General features: G+C 42.5%; 3 protein-coding genes across 3 annotated transcripts; all 3 read left to right on the forward strand.

Annotated features, from left to right (window-relative positions):
• The first annotated feature begins 6600 nt into the window (after window positions 1-6600).
• Window positions 6601-7557, forward strand: LOC105094487 (olfactory receptor 10D1B). Its single transcript, XM_010986527.3, has one exon. The coding sequence runs from the start codon at window positions 6601-6603 to the stop codon at window positions 7555-7557; it is 957 nt and encodes a 318-aa protein (XP_010984829.3).
• A 2651-nt stretch (window positions 7558-10208) lies between these two features.
• LOC105094523 (olfactory receptor 10D3-like) lies at window positions 10209-11102 on the forward strand. Its single transcript, XM_010986574.3, is given in 1 exon segment — window positions 10209-11102. A coding segment is annotated over 1 exon segment (894 nt).
• A 4023-nt stretch (window positions 11103-15125) lies between these two features.
• Window positions 15126-16058, forward strand: LOC105094522 (olfactory receptor 10D3). Its single transcript, XM_031443315.2, has one exon. The coding sequence runs from the start codon at window positions 15126-15128 to the stop codon at window positions 16056-16058; it is 933 nt and encodes a 310-aa protein (XP_031299175.2).
• Window positions 16059-20251: the final 4193 nt, after the last annotated feature.

Raw genomic sequence — 20251 nt, forward strand, 5'->3', positions numbered from 1 at the left:
AGCACCTGTCACTGGACCAAGAATGCCTAGATATAGCCCTGCTATTTATAATCAGAAAGTTCTGCTGAATGATTAGTTGAGAAACCAGCTGTTGCTAGTATATGCCAGTAACTTAGTTGAATTTCTGGAGTAGAGGAAAAAGGAGACAGACTGTTTCTCTGATTAAAACAAGAATGATCCAAATATAAGGCAAAATTTCCTACAAGTAGACCATAGCAAGAGAGCTCCTTTGAGAAATACCTGTGGAACTTCCTGGGACTCAATCCCTGTGAAACAAGACATAACACTGAACAAGTCTCTCTGTCTCTCATTATAGTTTAAGGCCATACTCTTGTCAGAGAATACACGATTAAAACGGTAAGGGCTACAAGGGTATACACAAGACTCCTTCAAAACTCTAAAATGAATCTATTAATAATCCTCCTCTTAACACAGGGACAGCCGCCTTCTGTACGGGGTCATTTTGGGAAGCAGTGAGGATGTGCGGGAAGAGAATTAAGCCTGGGGATGCCTGGGCTCTTCTGCTGTCTAACATTTAGAAAGTCACAATTGCCCTGAGTTCAGTATCTGTATTTGTATAATGGGATTAATAAAAGCCCCCTTACATAGTTCTTGAGAGAATTAATTTAAAAACCACAAAAGTGCACTGAAAAACTCGACTAGCCACAAATGTAAGGTGATATTAGTTATGAATGGGTATTTGAAAATCAGAATTAGTTACAAGCTTATTTTTCTTTGTAACTCAAAAGGAAGGATCCTATCATCCTGGGTCCACTAACCAACCCTATTACCTTGGTTAAGTCGCTTAAACTCTTTGAGGCTAAATTTTCTACTAGAAATGGGGGAAATAATGCTGCCTGCCTGATAGATTTCTAGGGAGAATTGAAAGAGCTAATACATGTGGAGCACTCAGTATGTAGCAAATGCACAATAAAAGATTGTTACTAAAACTGTGGTCTGCTCAGGAAGACATCCCAGCAGGCCACTCTCACCTTGTGAAACACTGTCTAAGTAGCACCTGGACTCCCTCCATGATCTGTGTTCCTCCTCTTTTAAAACGTTTCCCAACAGTCTTGCTATTGCAATAGTTACTGTCATAACTACTGTGGTTATATCCGTCACTTCTTTTGCACAGGGGTTAGCAGAATTAGCATCGTTAAAGTTACACTTTTATTGTGTTAGGTATCATTGAAAAGTTTTACAGTATAAATAAAGTCAAATAATTTCAAAGTTAGGAAGAACTTTAACTGAAGTTATTCATTCAAATTGAAAATATCCTTAATGGCACCCCTGAAAGATGGTTCTTTTTACACTTTCTTGGGTATTTCCAGACAAGGAGATAACTACCTCATAAGGTTGCTTATTTCATCCATGTACATTTTCTAATAATTAAACTTTCTTTCTATGTTGAAAATAAATCTCTTTCTACCAGATCTGCCCAGGATTCTTGAGTAACCACGTGGAACAGTGCATATGAAGTCTGTTTAGCAGCCCTGCAAACGTTTGAAAAATCACATTATATCTCTGTTTCTCTTTGGATGCAAAACTCAGATTTCTAGAATCCATAGCATAGAGCTTAAAAGCACTGGCTTTAAAATTACAGTCTCAGTTCACTCATTTTCTATTTGCTTATTATTTTTTTTTTTTTTTGGAGGCTGGAGTAATTAGGTTTATTTGCTTATTTACTTTTTAAAATAGAGGTACTGGGGATTGAACCCAGGACCTTATGCATGCTAGGCATGCACTCTACCCCTGAGCTATACCCTCCCCAGCTCACTCACTTTCTAATTGTGTATATAATATTCAAGTTTTTAATCTGCTTTTCAGGGTCTTTTTTTTTTTTTTGTCAAATAATATCACCTACTTTATAAGGTTTCATTTGGAGATTAAATATAATAAATTTTAAAAGTTAGCATACCACTAAAATACCTAAAAATGCCCTAAGGAGGCAAAAGACCTGTACTCTGAAAACTATAAGATGCTGATGAAAGAAACTGAAGATAACACAAACAGAAAGAAATACCATGTTCTTGGACTGAAAGATTGTTAAAATAATCATAGTACCCAAGGCAATCTACACATTCAGTACAAACTATATCAAATTACTAATGGCATTTTTCACAGAACTGGAATGAGTAATTTTAAAATTTATATGGGAACACAAAAGACCCCAAATAGCCAAAACTATCTTGAGAAAGAAGAATGGAGCTGGAGGAATCATGCTCCCTGACTTCAGACTATACTACAAAGTCACACTAATCAAAACAGTATGGTACTGGCACAAAAACAAGCACATAGATCAACAGAACGGGATAGAGAGTCCAGAAATAAAGTCATGCACTTATGGTCAACTAATCTACAACAAAGGAGAGAAGAATATATGATGGAGAAAAGACAGTCTCTTCAATAAGTTTGCTGGGAAAACTGGACAGCTACATGTAAAAGAATGAAATTAGAACATTCTCTAACACCATATACAAAAATAAACTCGAACTGAAGAACTAAATGTAAGGCCAGATACTATAAAACTTCTAGAGGAAAACATAGGCAGAAAACTCTGACATAAATTGCAGCAATATTTTTTTGATCTGTCTCTTAGAGTAGTGGATAAAAGCAAAAATAAACAAATGAGATCTAATTAAACTTAAAAGTTTTTGCACAGCAAAGGAAACCATAAGAAAAACCAAAAGACAGTCTACTGAATGGGAGAAAATATTTGTATACAATAGGACTGTCAAGGGATTAATTTCCAAAGTATACAAACAGCTTATACAGGTCAATATCAAAGAAACAAACCAATCAAAAAATGGGCAGAAGACCTAAATAGACATTTCTCCAAAGAAAACATACAGAAGGAGGACAGGCACATGAAAAGACACACAATATCACTAATTATTAAGGAAATGCAAATCAAAACTACAATGTGGTATCACCTGACGTTGGTCAAAATGGCCATTATAAAAAAAAAATAATTAGAATATGAAATGAATATATGTATACATATGCATGACCTGTACATTGTGCTGTACACCAGATACTGACACACTATAACTGATGGTACTTCAATTTTAAAAATCTACAATTAATAAATGCTGGAGAGGGTGTGGAGAAAAGGGAACCCTCCTACACTGTTGGTGGGAATGTAAACTGGTGCAGCCACTATGGAGAACAGTATGGAGGTTCCTTAAAAAACTTTAAAACAGAGTTAACATATGATCCAGCAATCCCACTCCTGGGCATATATCCAGAAAAAGGTGAAAATTTTAAACCAAAAAGACACACGCACCCCCATGTTCACAGCAGCACTACTTACAATAGCCAAGACATGAAAGCAACCTAAGTGTCCATCAATAGATGACTGGATAATGAAGCTATGATACACACACACACAAATATACACAATGGAATATTACTCAACTGTAAAAAAGAATGAAATAATTTGCAGCAACATGGATGGATCTAGAGACTATCATACTAAGTGATGTAAGTCAGGCAGAGAAAGACAAATATAATGTGTTATAATTTATATGTGGATTCTAAAAAAATATACAAATGAACTTATTTACAAAACAAAAATAGACTTACATACTTAAAACAAATTTATGATTACCAAAGGGGAAGGGGGGAGGGCTAAATTATGAGCTTGGGATTAACAGATACACACTACCATATATAAGACAGACAAACAACAAGGACCTGTTGTAGAGCACAGGGAACTATATTCAATATCTTGTAATAACCTATAATGGAAAAGAATATGAAAAAGAATCTATCCACATGTCTATATAGATGCAGATATGCATAATTGAATCACTTTGCTGTACGCCGGGAACTAACAGAACATTGTAAATCAACCACACTTAAATAAAAAAATTTTTTTAAATTTTAAGTTAGTGTGTGGTAAATGTTTACTATGAATTGTTAACCTCATATTAGCTACTTAGTCAATCATTTTTCTTATGAGAAGGTTGACAGCCAACCCCTTTCTTTATACCAGTCACCCTCCTATGGATGTATATTTTTCTTTAGGAGTATTGACCTGAAGGACACGTAACGATAGAGATTCACAAATAAAAACTAACTGATTAGGTTTCTATTTGGAATAGTGATAGGATATGGATAATTACAAAAGCAACAGACAAATGACATCACAAGCAAAAGACTGAGGGTGTGTAAGGCAACCAAAAAAATGGGAGAGCATTGCAGGTGATCCAAGGTTATAATTGGAGTGCGTTCTGCCACGCAGATAACGGAGGAACATAGACATTTCCCTCTTTAAGGCGTCCCTTTCTGCTGATCTCGCTGCTGTTGTTTCACAGCTGGATGTGAATATGACTAATTGCCCCCTCAGAGCTCTCACTGAGCCCCACGCAGGGCTTTCAGGGACCTGAATAAACTTCCAAGGACGTAATCCAGGAAGAGGGAGTGTGTACAGGTCTCTTGACTGCACAAGCCCTTTGAGACTCAATTCTTTATAAGTAGGGGAATTAGAGCTCCTGTGGCTGGAGCACTCCGTGCTCTGCTCAGAAACAGTAAGCCAGGCAAGGTCTTGTTCTAACACAGGAGAGCCTGAACGTGTTCTCAGATGGACTGTGTGTGTTCAAACTGCTGCCCGGCTCTCCCTGTTAGCCTCTGCCGCCCACACACCGGGGGCCTCACACAGGGACCTTCCTGGTGCTTGGGGCTTCTTTTTCCTGAAATGGACTGAAAAATCAAACAGTATTATAGAATCAGAGATTATCACTGTGTCTGATCATAGGCAAGGACCAAAGACCTGTTACTTTGCTGACCAAGAAGAGGTGACGCAGAGCTCACAGGACTCTGCATTCTCAGACGCACTGTTCAGGTACGGCCGGAATCAGTAACAAGAAGCAGGCTGTCAGCAGCGTTTCTCCCCCAGAGCAGCGTGGTTTTCCCCTTTGCTGTCTTCACTTTTGCCCAAATCTGGGGTGTATGTGAGTGACCCGTTTTGACTCGGTCATCCTCTTTTGTCATGTTTTTTAGTGGCCCCTGCCACACTTCATGATTGGAAGCCTCACATTGAATGTGGCTCTAGGACGTGAAAGCTCCTGTATTGGAGTTGATACTAAGGGATGGTGTCGAAGGGATGGGAAAAGCCTGTTGTCTCTTCTCTAAAACTAAATGATACACCAACTAGGTGTGCTCTAGAGTCAAGACTGGAAACAAGCAGGAAGAAGGAAGACAAGAAGACTTTTCCCACCTTAGTATAAAATGATGATGTGAGCCCACTGCCCAGCAGTGGGACAGGCTGCCTTGGGCAGCACAGTAAACAGAGGGCAGAATTTCCTAATGGTTAAGGGCACGGACGGTGGACTGAAACAGGTCTGAGTCTTGGCTCTGTCACATACTAGCTTTGTAACCTTGGGGAACTTGCTCCATTTTTCTAAGCTTCAGTTTTCTGACCAACAGGTGAGAATAATGATAATAGTTTTTTCCTTATAGGTTTATTGAAAAAAAATCATATTTTGTAAGTACTGAGCCCAGTCCTTGGAACACAGTAAATTTTCATTAAATGGTGTATGTGTATTTCTTATTACTGAATGAGTGATGAGAGGAAGAGCCCTGTGCTTCGCAGACACTATACCCTGCTGTGAATTCTTTAACATCCCTCAGTGGAGCTGTTCTTCAACTTTCTGCCATGTGCGTTAGTGCATTTCTCTTTTTCTCGCAGTAACATGAATTTGATGCTTTGCTTGCTGTTACTATTTCTTTTGCTTAGTATTTCAGAGTCGCTGTAAGTCCACTTAGAAAAGGTTAAAAGGACCAGAAGAACCAGAGCAGCATCTCCTGAGAGAGCTGGGGGTATTACAGCTCCCCAGTCTGGAAGGATGTACCCTGAAGAGGATCTGACACAAGTTTCTTTAATAATGTTACTTCATAAAACATTTATTTGCACATAACTATAGAATAGTAACATTAAAGAAAGTTACTTGAGTACATTTAAGAAACATAAAGGAACACTTTTCATTAGGATTTATGATTTTTGCCAGATACTTTCACAGAAATTTCATTAACTTTACCGTGACACCAGGGTATCTCTGTTGTTGGTAAAATAATTATATTTTTCATTTCGTGCAGGATAAAATTATGTCTATGAAAGATACTGTATAAATTGTCTTTACTATAGCTATTAAGTGGCGAAGCAGGGCTTCAAATCAAGCGTTCTGATTCTAACACAAGTGTTCTGGTATCTTTCAGAGGGTACTGCAGAGTGGGAGTTTGCTTCTCAGGGATACAGTGAGAGTTCAAAATATAAGTATGCCTGAAGAGAGTAAATCCATGAATTAAACAACTGTAAGAAGGTTTCTAACTTAACATGAGAATGTTTTGAACAGATTCCAAAACTTCTGATCTTGTCACAGAGGGCAGCTCTTTCCGGGAGGTGGACAGACTGGCTCTAAAGCAGCCTTTCCTTATTACCTGGGATTTTTATGTAGAGCCTGCCATTCACAAGAAGGTGGTTGTTCCTTGTTAAAAACACAGCCGAAGCACTCAATACCGAGAAGCTTAATAATCTGATACTGGCGTTCAGACTTTGGTGTCTCAGGCCCCTCTTCGAGGTCTGACTTTCTCACAGCTATGAGGAATGCCTCGGTGGTGACCGCGTTTATTCTGCTGGGCATCCCGCACACACACGGCCTGGAGGCCACGCTCTTTGTCCTGTTTCTGTCCTTCTACGTCCTCACGCTTATAGGCAACCTGCTCATCCTACTGGCGATTGTCTCCTCCTCTCGGCTTCACACCCCCATGTACTTCTTCCTGTGTAAACTCTCTGTGTGTGACATATTTTTTCCTTCCGTGAGTTCCCCCAAGATGCTCTTCTACCTCTCAGGGAACAGCCGAGCCGTCTCCTATGCAGGCTGCGTGTCCCAGCTCTTCTTCTACCATTTCCTGGGCTGCACAGAGTGCTTCCTGTACACGGTGATGGCTTACGACCGCTTTGTGGCTGTATGTCACCCTCTGCGCTACACGATTATCATGAGTCACAGAGCGTGTGCCATCCTGGCCATGGGGACCTCACTTTTTGGCTGCGTTCAGGCCACCTTTCTAACTACTCTCACCTTCCAGCTGCCCTACTGCGGCCCCAACGAGGTGGACTATTACTTCTGTGACATCCCAGTGATGCTGAAGCTGGCTTGTGCAGACACCTCGGCCCTGGAGATGGTGGGGCTCATCAGTGTGGGCCTCATGCCCCTCACCTGCTTCCTCCTCATCCTCACCTCCTACTGTCGCATCGTCTACTCCATCCTGCAGATCCGCTCTGCAGAGGGCCGGCGACGCGCCTTCTCCACCTGCAGTGCCCACCTGGCCGCCATCCTGCTGTTCTACATGCCGGTGGTCCTCATCTACCTCAGGCCCACCCCCAGCCCCTGGGTGGATGCAACTGTCCAGGTCCTGAATAACCTGATCACCCCCATGCTGAACCCCCTGATCTACAGCCTCCGGAATAAGGAGGTGAAATCATTGCTGAGGAGAGTTCTGCGCCCGCTGGGCTTCCTTCCTGAGCAGCTGTGGAGGTCGGCAGGCGACACCTGACCTGCACTTCACAGTTTATAGAACATCTGTGTACGGTTCTCACAAATATTTTTGAATCGGAGAGGACAGGTATCATTATGGGTGTCTCCATTTTGCCACGTGGGGACTAAGACGGGAAGAGTTAAAGCGACCTGTTGGAGGACACGCGCGGAGGGAAGGCTGCAGGGCCGGCTTTCTGACGCTGGGACCCGAGGACGTCCCACGGCTGATGCGGGAAGCGGGGCGCACTCCCCAGCTGCAGTACAGGCGGGCCCTCGGCTTCTCAGCCCTGTGCTCTTCACCTTCCTGCATCCCCCCTCCCTTTCGTCTTCCCTTCGCCCTGGCGCGTCTTCATCTCAGCCGCAGTGACTGTCTCCTCCAGGGCCTGCACTGCACAAGCCGTCATTTTACGGGTCTAGGTGCGGTTGGGGAAAGTGGGAGAGGTGGATGCCCAAGGCGACAAGCAGGTCCCTAGAAAACATGAATACACTGTGCAAAGAGGACTTCAGGCAGGGACCCGAGGCATCTCTCACGAGGGAAGCAGAGGTGCTGGTTACCGTCTCCCCTACAGCCCCGTCTGTGGGGCTCAGACCTGAAGCAGGCTCCGGCTGTACAAGCGCAGCACGTGGACGGGCCTGGGGGAGGGCCGGTGGGGCAGCCACGGCCGTGACTGCGCTGTGACGCCGTGCTAGGAACCCGGACCTGGCTCCGCTGTGCGCGGTACAGCCAGGAGGCAATGCTGGGTCCAAGCTGTCATTGTTTCGTATCTTTGGCTTCTCTGTTCACTGAAAGGGTTTGACTCTGGTCCTCATTCCTACACTTCTTTACTTTTTCGCTGAAATACACTAAGGATGAAGTCTGCTCCTTCAACACAGGGCACTATTGTCTTCATGACTGAATTCACTGGGAACACAACCACACGTGGGGAATACAGTTGCTGTGAAGATTATTCTAACTGTGATGTAGAGACGGAAGGACACTGGAAAGAGGATGATGGAAGAGAAGGGGGTAGAGGCAGAGACCAGTTTCTCCCCTGTCTCTGTACTTCTCAGGATCAGAGAGCAGCCACGGAACCCGCCAGAGCAGATCAGCAGCACTGCGTGTGCGTCTCCAGGCATGGGGCGGGCTAGCGCTTGCTTCTGGAGCAGAGACAGACTCTTGCCTGGTCACTCCAGCTCCTAAAAACCCTCTGTGCTGATTCTCCTCTGTTTTTCAGTAAATAAGAACCTAAACAGGAAGGTGAAAATATATCTCAAATGATGTCAAATTTAGTGCATCCCAAACCCTTCCTTCTCTAGCCTCTCTGAGTCCATTTGAAGACCTCTTCCCGTTCCTCAATTTCCTGGTTGTAGCTGCTCAGATGGTCAGACTAGAACAATTTGTAATAAAAAAAGACGGGACCCAATTCCCTTTCATTTTCACTCATTCAGATGTCATTTGATGAGGAACTCTGTGCTGGGAGCAGGAAATGCAGAGATGAAGAAGATGCACTAGCCTACATGAGAGATGTCACAGTCTGCTGGAGAAAAGAAACAGATAAACAACTAGAACATTCCAGGATAAATATTGTGGTCAGGTGTGAAATAAAACAGAACATGTGGAATATATTTTTATGGGACTGGGGAGGGACCTCACGGAAGGGGTGCTGAACTTCAGGTGTTATTGCTTGTTTTTGGTTTGAATGAAGTAAAGAATAGGTGAGAAATGCTTTACAGGGAGAAACAACGTGTGTGTGTGCGTGCGCGCGTGCGGTGGGGGGCTGAGCGGTGGTGAGAGATAATTCCTTGCATGAGTATCTCTTAACTATTTGTCATCTATGAGTGAATGTCCTTGTAGGAAAACTAAAATTCATCTGACCTGTTTTCAGGGTCCTTCCTCCAGCTTAGTGCTTTGTTCCCTGGTTGGAGGCCTGTCACAAAGGTGCTGTTTCTCCTTAAACAAACTGACCTCTCTGCCTATCCCGGGGGTTCTAGACAAGCTGGCAGCTCTCATGTCTTCAGTTAGTGTCTTGAGCTCTCTTTTCACCTAAGCAGGACCCCAGAACGCCAGGCCCAGCCCGGGGTGTGGGGGCCCAGGCTGATTTTGGTGGTGGAATAAGACTTTTCTGTGTTCTATAATTAAAGGGACACTGTAAGAAGAATTTGGATAGAAAAATGTCAGTGGGAGAAATCCCAAATCGGATGACCCATCTAGCAGAGAATTTCATCCACAGGGGCAGAGCAAAGGAAGAGAATCAAAGTCCAGGACCTGGGAGGCCAGAGAAGGACTGCGGGCCAGAGGACGTTTGGAGAGGAGTGGCTACAGCAGCAGCGGTTCCCGAGACGCTGCATTCAAGCGTGGGCTAGAAAGCGGGTTCCGAGACCTGACCAGGTGGATTCTCACTGCTGCTACTCTCTTTGTCACTTGCTCTTCTCTGTCTGGTAATAATAAATAACACCTGTCCACACATCAGTCCAGTTGCCTGCATCCAGTCCTCACCCGAGGCCGCACCTCCGTCTAGGGTACTTGCCGCTCCCGCGGTCTGCGTCACCACGCACGTTACCCTTGCACGAACACGGTCTACCGCTGTCTTTCTTTTCATGAATCTGTAGGTAGCAGGCAGTGGATTTCGGTGCCTTGGGTCCCTAACTTATTGTCACTTTTCCCTCTTTCCAGGATAAAATCTAACTTATATGGAGATAAAGAATCACACTTCGGTCAAAGAGTTCACCCTGTCGGGCATCCCACATGCAGAAGGCCAGCAAACTGTGCCCTCTGTTGTGTTCCTCACCTTCCACCTCTGCGCTCTGCTAGGAAACCCACTCATCCTGGTGGCTGTGATGTTTGATTCCTGCCTCCACACTCCTATGTGTTTCTTTCTTTGTAACCTCTCTGTGCTGGATATTGGTGTCTCTGCTGTGAGCACCCCAAAGACGTTCGCCAACCTGCTGGTGAAGAACCGCGTCATCTCCCTGGGGGGCTGCGCGTCCCAGGTCTTTTGCTGCCACTTCCTGGGCTGCAGTGAGTGCCGGCTCTACACGGTGATGGCCTAGGACTGGTTTGTAGCCATTTGCCACCCACTGCGTTACACCATCATCGTGAACCGTCAGGTGTGTGCCGGGATGGCTGCTGGCATCTGGTGTGTGAGCTCTTTTCAAGCCACAATGCTCACTGCACTGACCTTCCACTTGCCATACTGTGGGTCTAATGAGATAGACTATTTCTTTTGTGACATCTTTCCTGTTGTCAAATTGGCCTGTGGTGACACCCTCATTATTGAGACAGTGAGCTTCACCAACACTAGCCTTCTGCCCACAATGTGTTTCCTCCTCATCCTGACCTCCTATGTCCACATCGTCATCGCCATCCTACAGATGCACACTGCTGAAGGGGGGCACAAGGCGGCATCCACCCGTGTTTCCCACCTCTCAGGGGTCACGCTGTTCTTTGGGCCCTGTGCACTCATCTATAGCCAGCCATCTTTGAGCGAGGTTCTGGTAACCCCAATGCAAATCTTTGGAAATGTCATCACTCCCACACTAAACCCCAACATCTACACTCTGACAAAGATGTCAAGGGAGCCCTGAAGAAGCCGGCTGGGGACCGGCTGTTTCAGAGGCGGTCTCTAGTCCACTTGGGAGTAGAGCTGATTTTTTTCCCTTCCCATTTATGTGTTAATTTGAAAAAAAAAGTATCTATGACAGTTGTAAGGTATTTTCTGCCATAGAGACAGGGAAGCAATCCTGATAGAAACCTCTGACCTTCAGCAGGCATTTTTCTCTACAGGTCCAGACAGTAAGTATTTTAGGCTTTGGGGACCATTGATCTCTGCCACAAACACAGAATTCCGGTATGGTAGCACGAAGACAGTCACAGAAAATATGTAAACGAATGAAACAAGATGAGGCTTGTTCCAATGAAACGTCAGTTACACAGGCTGCAGGCGGGCTATGCCATGCAGGGTATAAATTGCTCTGTCACAGATAACGTATTCTAGATACTAATCTTTTATTGTTAAAATGCACGGCAAATAGTTTTTTACTTTGTGGTTCCTCTCTTTATTAGCTTTAAGGTATTTTTTAATACAATCAATGCCTTATTTTAACGTGAATGGTTTACCAAATTTTCCCAGTATAATCTCTTTCAGAGTTTTTTGTGTCTTGTTTAGAAGTCATCTATTATCCTTAATTTATGTATGTAATTTTTTTACTGTTTTGATTTTCACTTGTAAGCCTTTAATCCATCTGGAATTGACTTTTGTTTGCGATGAGGTAAAAATTCAATTCCTTTCTTTAAAAAGTATATGAATAGCCAGTTGTCCCAGCGCCATTGATTTAATAGTTCATCACTCTCCCACTGTCCTACAATGCCTCTAATATGCTCTCCTATGATGCCCACTCTCTAGGATTCATGTTCTTGTATAATCACTTCCCTTGGATTTAGTGACTTGCTTTTAGTGAATAGAATGTGGCAGAGGTGATGAGATTCCAAAATCAGGTTATAAAAGACTGGCTTCAATCTTGGGTGTACTGCCCTGTCTTGCTATGTCTTGACTGACTGCCTTGGGAGAAGCCAGCTGTCATGCTGTGAGGCAGACCTATGGACAGACCTATGGCTCATCTGCCAAGAGCCATGTGATTAACCTTGGAAGTAAATCTTCCCCAGTCAAGCCTTCAAGAAGATTATAACTCCAGCCAACAATTTAACTGCAGCCTCATGAGACTCTGAGCCAGAGCAAACCAGTTAAGCTGTGCCTGCATTACTGACCCACAGAAACTGGAATAATAAATAGTTATTTTAAACCACTAATGTTTGGAGTAATTTGCTATGCAACAATTGAAACTAGTACATATGATGATCTATATTTTCCATGTCTTTTTTGAGTCTGTTCTAAGTTGTATCTTTCTAAGATTTTATTCAGTTTATCAGTTTTCAAATTTATTTGAAAATACTTTAATATATCATATAATCTGCTTAGTCCATGTGCTTTTGTCCTATTTTCTATTCCTCATGTTGTTTCTATGTGTCATCGCTCTCTTTTTTCCCCACTAATCATCTTTGCAAAGGCATAACTATTTTCTTAGTATTTTCAGAAAGCCAAAATTTGGCATTGTTGATCCTTTCTCTTTTTATTTTCTCTTGCTCATTAACTTACGCTTTTATCTATTTATTTTTAGTTCTTTGAAAACTATGTGGCTTTCTGCTACATACAAGATCAACAATTCTTACATTTCAAACATTAGTTCTCAAGGGACAAAGTTCTTGACTCCCGTTACAGAAGAGAAATTCCAGATGCAGCAGACATGCTTTGTGCATAGTTGTATGAGTTATTAATAAGAATTTGTTGATTAATACATGGATACAATTCTGGAAAAATCATGTGGAGAACAATTCCTCGCTCAGGGAAGCCAGCTCTGCCAATTGACAAAATTCCTTGCTGAAGAGTCTGACAATGGAAATTCTATTTCTAAACCAAAACATCATAGTTTGAAATGTAGAAGAGCTATGGACAAACTGAGGCAAAGTATGTGAAATCAGATGTTAAAAGCCTCAGACTTAACGATTATTATTTCCTATTCTAAAAATAAACCCCAAAACCGAGGGAGTAGCTTCTCTATGTCCACGATGATTGAGCTGTACCTCTCACCTTTTCCTGTACTTCCCAAGGTCAGTCACAGAGATAAAAAGCGTAGATATGGCTCTGTCTTATTCACATCACAGTCGTGCCACAAGGGGGAAAACCACATTGTGTTTCAGCTAGATCATTTACCCACTTCTAATTACTCCCTTTGCTCAACAACCCCCTTGAATCAGGACTCATTCAGGAAGGGGATCCCAAGGGCCCCAAGAGCATTTAAATTTCCACATATGAGAAAACAACGTAGCTATCAGTGTCTTGGAAGAAATCTTTGAGAAGACAAGAGGTACTTTCAGCTTTCTGTCATTTAATCTCAGTTTATTTCACTAAGAAGAGAGACCTTTCCAGATGATGGCAGGAGATCCCTGACCCTGGCTTAAAGGCAAATATGGATGGATGAGCCCAGAGAGGCAGATAATAAAAGAATCCACTCCCTCCTTGTGAGTTACAGAAGTGCCACCCTCATCTCTTTAATTTCTACTCCTCTTTTCTTCCTCAAGTTTCCAGTGGAGAGGGGAATCTGGAGTCCTTGGTTTACAAATGGTCTCAGAGTCCAGGATGAAAAGGACTTGGGGCTACTGGGCACAAGAATAGGACATCGTTTGCTTGGTTTGTTATTCAACTCACCATGTTGGCTTGTCAACTAAAAACTCCTTTCTTGCTATTGCCCTTTATAACCAGAGATTTGGTCTTAATTCAAAGAGATTAAAAGGTTGGACCCTCTAAGTGAGCCTATACCCTGACACCTTTTGTCCAATTCTTTGTCATGTGCGACTCCTCTTGATAAAACACCCGGGACAAACTCTGACTATTCAGAGGATGGTGCAAAGAATGAACAGGTATATGATTAAGCTTCTTTACAGGGTTGTTTAGGAGTATTAATAGCTGATGGTGTCATATAAGCCCTCGTACAAGACAAAACAACTGAATGATATCCTTTCTTGCCAGTTACTGAGCGAGTCGCTTCACTGTTTCATTCATCAAATATTTATTAAGGATCTACTCTGTGCCGGGCACCGCTTTCTGCACTGAGGATAGAGAAGTGCACGTGAAAAGGCATTTACTCTTCTAGACTTTGTATTTCAGTATATGTGTGTGGTGGTGGTGGTGGTGCAGGGGCAGGCAGGCTGGATTTCCATTGCTTACTAAGGAGGAGTGGGAACATTTTTAGAGATTTGTGACATCAAAAGGAAAAGCATGAATAACACGGGGGTGGGACGGGTGCAAAATCTGACAAGATTAGTAACATCATAGCCCATCACAGATGCACATAATGGAAAGACTCATGTTAAAAAATAAAGAAAGAAAGAAGAATTCAGATCCCTAGTTCTGCCACATACAGTGACCTCAATGTAGAACTGTGTAGCCTGTCTAATGTCCAGATGTTTTCTTTTCTAAAGAGTTACTGTGTGGATTAAATGAACTGAAATCGTGTTGTGTAGACATTTCAAGTGGTAATGTGGTGATTATTTAACCCTACGGCTCACCAAAAAACAGAGATAAGAATAAAATATAATTTTGTCAGCTGTAGCGGTTCACAAATAGAGTGATTCTCAGGTCACAGTTCGTACCCCCAGAGATATAATGAGCCCCAGCGTGACTGTGAGGCTTCTGATACCCCTCCATTCTGAGGGTGCATATTTGTGGGGGTACCACCCTTCCTGTTAAAATCCTTGCTCCAACATATTTCTTTTAAAATATTGTTTTAATAAAGGATGTTTGCATTTGGAATCAGCACAGGAAAAATATTTGTTACAGAAATTATCAAGGTGGCTAAGGTAGCTACATTCCAGTTAAAATGCCCTGAAACTTGGTTCGTAAGTAGTGTTTCCGTAACTCCTAGCCCAAACACTGTCATTTAAATCACACATCTCATTTCCCAGTGTGTTCACTCCATTGACATCCAGCCGGGACCTCCTTCCCTGTCTCCTGCTCCCTCTTCCTACCCCAGGACTGGGTCTCTCGGAGGGAGATGGAGAACCGCTCTGCGGTGACTGAGTTCATCCTCCTGGGCATCCCGCACACAGAGGGGCTGGAGCCCGCACTCTTTGTCCTGTTCTTGCCCTTCTACGCCTGCACCCTGCTGGGAAATGCATCCATTCTCACGGCTGTTCTTTCTTCCACTCGCCTCCACACACCCATGTATTTCTTCCTGGGGAACCTGTCTGTGTTTGACATGAGTTTCTCTTCCGTGACCTGTCCTAAAATGCTGCTCTACCTCGTGGGACTGAGCCCGCTCATCTCCTACCAGGACTGTGTCTCCCAGCTCTTCTTCTTCCACTTTCTTGGCAGCATTGAGTGCTTCTTGTACACCGTGATGGCCTATGACCGCTTCACTGCTGTCTGTTACCCTCTGCGGTACACAGTCATCATGAACCCTAGAATCTGCGTGGCCCTGGCTGTGGGCACGTGGCTGTTAGGATGTGTCCATTCCGGTATCCTAACCTGGCTGACCTTCACCTTGCCGTATTGTGGTCCCAATGAAGTGGATCACTTCTTTTGTGATATCCCAGCACTCTTGCCCTTGGCCTGTGCTGATACATCCCTAGCCCAGAGGGTGAGCTTCACCAACGTGGGCCTAATATCTCTCGTCTGCTTTCTCCTCATCCTTGTATCCTACATGCGAATCTCCATCTCCATCTTGCGTATTCCATCAACAGAGGGCCGCCGCCGTGCCTTCTCCACATGCAGTGCCCACCTGATCGCCATCCTCTGTGCCTATGGGCCCATCATTACTGTCTACCTGCAGCCCACCCCCAACCCCATGCTGGGAACTGTGGTCCAAATTCTGATGAATCTGGTAGGACCAATGCTGAACCCTTTAATATACACCCTGAGGAATAAGGAAGTAAAATCAGCCCTGAAAAAAATATTGCACTGGACAAATCACATTCCTGAGATTTAATAAGAACGGATGGATGGGTTGATGACATGGAATTCTTTCTCCCTCAACATGGGAAATTTTATTCTGGAATCCTTACATGTGGCTTTGCAGTGCATGCTGAATGGTGTGGACCAGTATGTCATAATACTTCATCACTTTGTCTATTTTATTTTCTTGTGTTACCGAAGTCCCCTCCCCACAGCTTCAAAATAACATCATCTGGGTTGTTGTTATTTCGCTTTCCTTCTATGGAAAACCTCCTGCCACTAAAAGACCATTGCACCATTTCTCCCACCTTTCCCAACAATGCGTGAGACCAAGTTTATGAGGAAAGGGAATAAACAGAAGAAAGCAACTTTAAATAACTGATTGGGAGCATGACAGGACCTTCTCTTTTAATATTAACAGACTAATTGCCAGAGGCAAAATGAAGTGTTCTCTTTTTCCTTCTCAACTGTGTAAAAAAGGGAATAACTTAGGATTTGTCAATGGACATGTTCTCCTCTGCACCCCATGATTTTTCTCATCCTTGCTTTCTCTGCCTTAAGGTTCTTAGGCAAATAAGATGAGTTCCAACTGTGTAAGGAAAGTGAAAAGCTTTGTGGCTAGTATTCTAGGCTGGATGTTTCCATTTCACTGTCCACTAATAGAGTGGTTATTAATGTGATAAAATGCATTTTTATCAGGTCAGATAATTAGACTGAGCCAGTGGTTTTCCAAGTATGATTCAAGGAGCCCCAAGGCGCCAGTGAATTTATTCTAAGGCTTCATGTTAAGTATAGAGAAAATTTCCCTTTTACCTGCTTTACCTGTTGTATTTCTTGGCAAAATTCCACTGGGAAAAGTTGGAAGGCCTCTGGAGTATGTAATCTCCATGGCATCCTCCAAGACTAAGGATTTCCTTCTACCCATGACTTTAAAGGTGTTGTTGCCTTTTCTTTAGCACCTGGATCTGAACCTTCAATATGCACTTGAGCTTGTTAACAGCTCAAGCTATGCTTGTTCATGCTTCAGGGTTCATTTAATTACTTACCAAACAATTCTCCTCTCCTAATAGAAACAATTATAAAGGTGATGTTTATTATACTTAGTCTCAGGTAACCTCTTCCCTATTCGATCTACATCAGAGACACCTACTTTGGTTCACAGATGGCTACAAAGCAGCTCTGTGGAAGGCACTGATTAGATCAGAAACATTACAGAAGGCAAAGGTGGGTTTCACTGGATCCACTGCATTCATTGCCTGGACTTCACATAATTTTACCTCAACCCTTTGTACCTCTGGCCTAATTAGCGCTGTATTATTACAGTTCCAGCTCGAGTACCTCCTGATTCACTGTGATATAATGCAAGTTCACCTCCACAGTCCCCTCTTGAGAAACGCTAGATGTGAATCCTAACAGCAAACTATCCTTTGAGAATCTTCTGAAACCCTAGCAGCATCAGGTACAGATCTTCCTTGACTTACAGCGGTGTTACGTCCTGATAAGCTCATCATAAATTGAAAATACAGTAAGTAAAAAAAAAATGCATTTAGTACGCCTAACCTACTGAACATCATAGCTTAGCCTGGCCTGCCTAAATGTGCTATAAATGAAGGCACTGGAATCTTTGATTTTATCATCTGAGAAAATGTGCAAAGAGGAGGGAAGACCAAGGATACAAAAAGGAGCAGGAGCTGGAGAAAAAGCTGACTCCAGTCAAACATCTACCGTATGCCTCCCTCTGTCATTATCCAAATATTCTGGTTTCAAGGTCAAGTCCACTCTCATGTAGAAAGGAGTGAAGGAAGCTGTAGCCAATTGACTCTAAGTATTACCAGCTCATTGGAAAATTACTTATATTGAGTGATGAATACAACAGCTATTTAAAATGCCTAATTTGGTGATTTATCAACTCTGGTCTATGGAATAGTCTGAAAGTATGATAAAACTGAAATTTTAATGTTGGCATTGTCTTTCCTTGGAAAGGATGTATTTTTTTTTCCTCTGAAACTGTATGTCCTCCTTTCTTCCTTTTTTAATGGTAGCTATAGTTTAGTTATATTTTTAATGTCTTGTCAAAATAAGAAGTAGGTAACCTTATATGTAGCCTTAATTGAATATTACTGACTAATAAAATCCAAAGCCTGAGAAAAATGGATTCTGTTCAACTTGATGCAATTTACCAGTTTTCCTTTTAATTTGACTTCTTAGGAAGATCTTATTGGAGACAAACCACAGGTGCAGATTTTGCTAGTTAGTGAACTACGATTCACATTTTAAATTGAACTTTTGGCATTCAGATTTCCCATGTGCAGCAGAATATTTCTCTAAGCAATGGTAAGTATCCTGGATTCATGGAAAGTTAATAAAATAGAATTCTGGTTTTATGCCTCACAGCTTTATGTGCTTGGTTAATGTGAAACTGACCCCCTAAGAGATCAATTTCCTTTCTGTGTGAGGAGAAAATTAAGTTTCCAAGACTGCAAAACTGAAGATCAGAAGTCTAGATTATGATAAATGTGCTAAGGTCACGAATATCAGTCTATGTTGTCCTTTGGAAGAGTTGCTAGGCTTTTCCTGGTGATGTATCAATATGTATTTCTGAATTCTGCACTCTTATCCTCATTGTACTGATAAAAAAGTAACTCAAAGACGTTAAAGCTAAGACATATAACTAAGGAAATGGAATAATTGGGGTGGAACTGGTTTCCAAACCCAAGTCTCATGATTCTTGGTCCTACTTATGTGCCATTGGCCAGTGTTTCTTAAAATATTCCATTGAAGCGACTCAAAAGGCTGTGAAGAGAAAATTGTGTAGGATGGGATGAAGTTGGGAGGGAACAGCAGATGATGGAGGCAAGATAGTTATCTTGAAATTATCTGCATCAACCTTAGAATTTTTCTAAGATTTCGTTTTATATTAAAGGTTATTTGAAAATGTGATTCATGAATATTTTATGTTCTATTCCATAATAAATCCATTTTTAATTTTTAAATAATTGTTTTCATCCTCAAAATTTCAAGTTATTTCAGACTTTATAAAGATCAATCTTGTTCATTCTCTTGCATCATGAATCTCAGGTCCCATGTGGATTAATCCTTGTCCAGACAATACAGTTGAAAACCAGTGCTCTACAACTGTGTCATTTCCTCTTAATTTGGTCATTTAAAAAGATAATTGCCTTTTCCCCTTTCCTTCTCTTGCTTTTCCAGTTTCTTTCTCCATGCAAACTTGTGTCAGAAAACTGCTTGAATGTGTGGGGAAACCCCTTCTCCCCAACACTGAAAACTGAGTTCAGAACAGCTACGACAATGCAAACAGCAGGCATTTAATGCTATCATGCCAAAAGTCCTAGATCCATTTCTACTGCTTATAACATTGCTCCTATTCCATTTGTGTCACGGCCTGGCTCCAGCCTTTTGGCCCCTGTTCTCTCTGTGTGGCATTTAGACTCACTCTAAGGACTTGACTCAGACCTGTCTCACTGGAGATTATTGCTTTGTGTTCTCCTGAGCAAAATGCTGTGTTCTCCACTAGGTTCCAAGTTGCAAAAGAGCTGTTTTTCTAAAGTCAGCCTCTCCCTATGGCCTGGTGCAGGGCCAGTCACAGGTGAGTAGTCAAGATAATTTATTGATTTTGATTAGTCAAATGCACATTTTTGTTGCTGTTGTCTGTCTGCTTTGTTTTGTTTCCTTGTTTTTACAAAATCCGTTTTCTGGGAAGATGTCTGCTGTTCTGGCAACATGTACAGATGGCCATGGCAACATGTTTGGGCATCGGTTTCGCACACGTGTAAAACAGAAATGCTTGTCGGATTCAAAACAAGCGAGAGAGTCAGGCTTATGTTCTCAGGTTCTGTGCCCTCCTGCCCCTGCTGCACCTCTGACAACAACTCAGCTCTCAATTTTTGAAGCAAAAATGGAGTAATTTCAAAGACTTGTCTAATATTTTTGAGCAGTTAAAGAAATGTATTGCCTTTCAGATCCCTCAATTTGTGAATGAGCTGACATTTTCAGTGACCCACTCTCGGTGGATGTAAATAAAGAGCTATGCGGATTTGCTTATGAATTCTAGAAACCCTGCTTGGGTGGATTTCTTGCGTGTTCCTGATGATCTTTGGGTGTGATTTGACCTTCCTGTCCAGGAAGAACTGACTAGTGGTGGAATCTGGTAGCTCTACTATCAGTTGGTGGAGAAACTTGTCAGTTGGTGTTGTAGGCAGAATAAGG

This window comes from Camelus dromedarius, chromosome 34, assembly GCF_036321535.1.
Source record: "Camelus dromedarius isolate mCamDro1 chromosome 34, mCamDro1.pat, whole genome shotgun sequence".
Lineage (NCBI taxonomy): Eukaryota > Metazoa > Chordata > Mammalia > Artiodactyla > Camelidae > Camelus > Camelus dromedarius.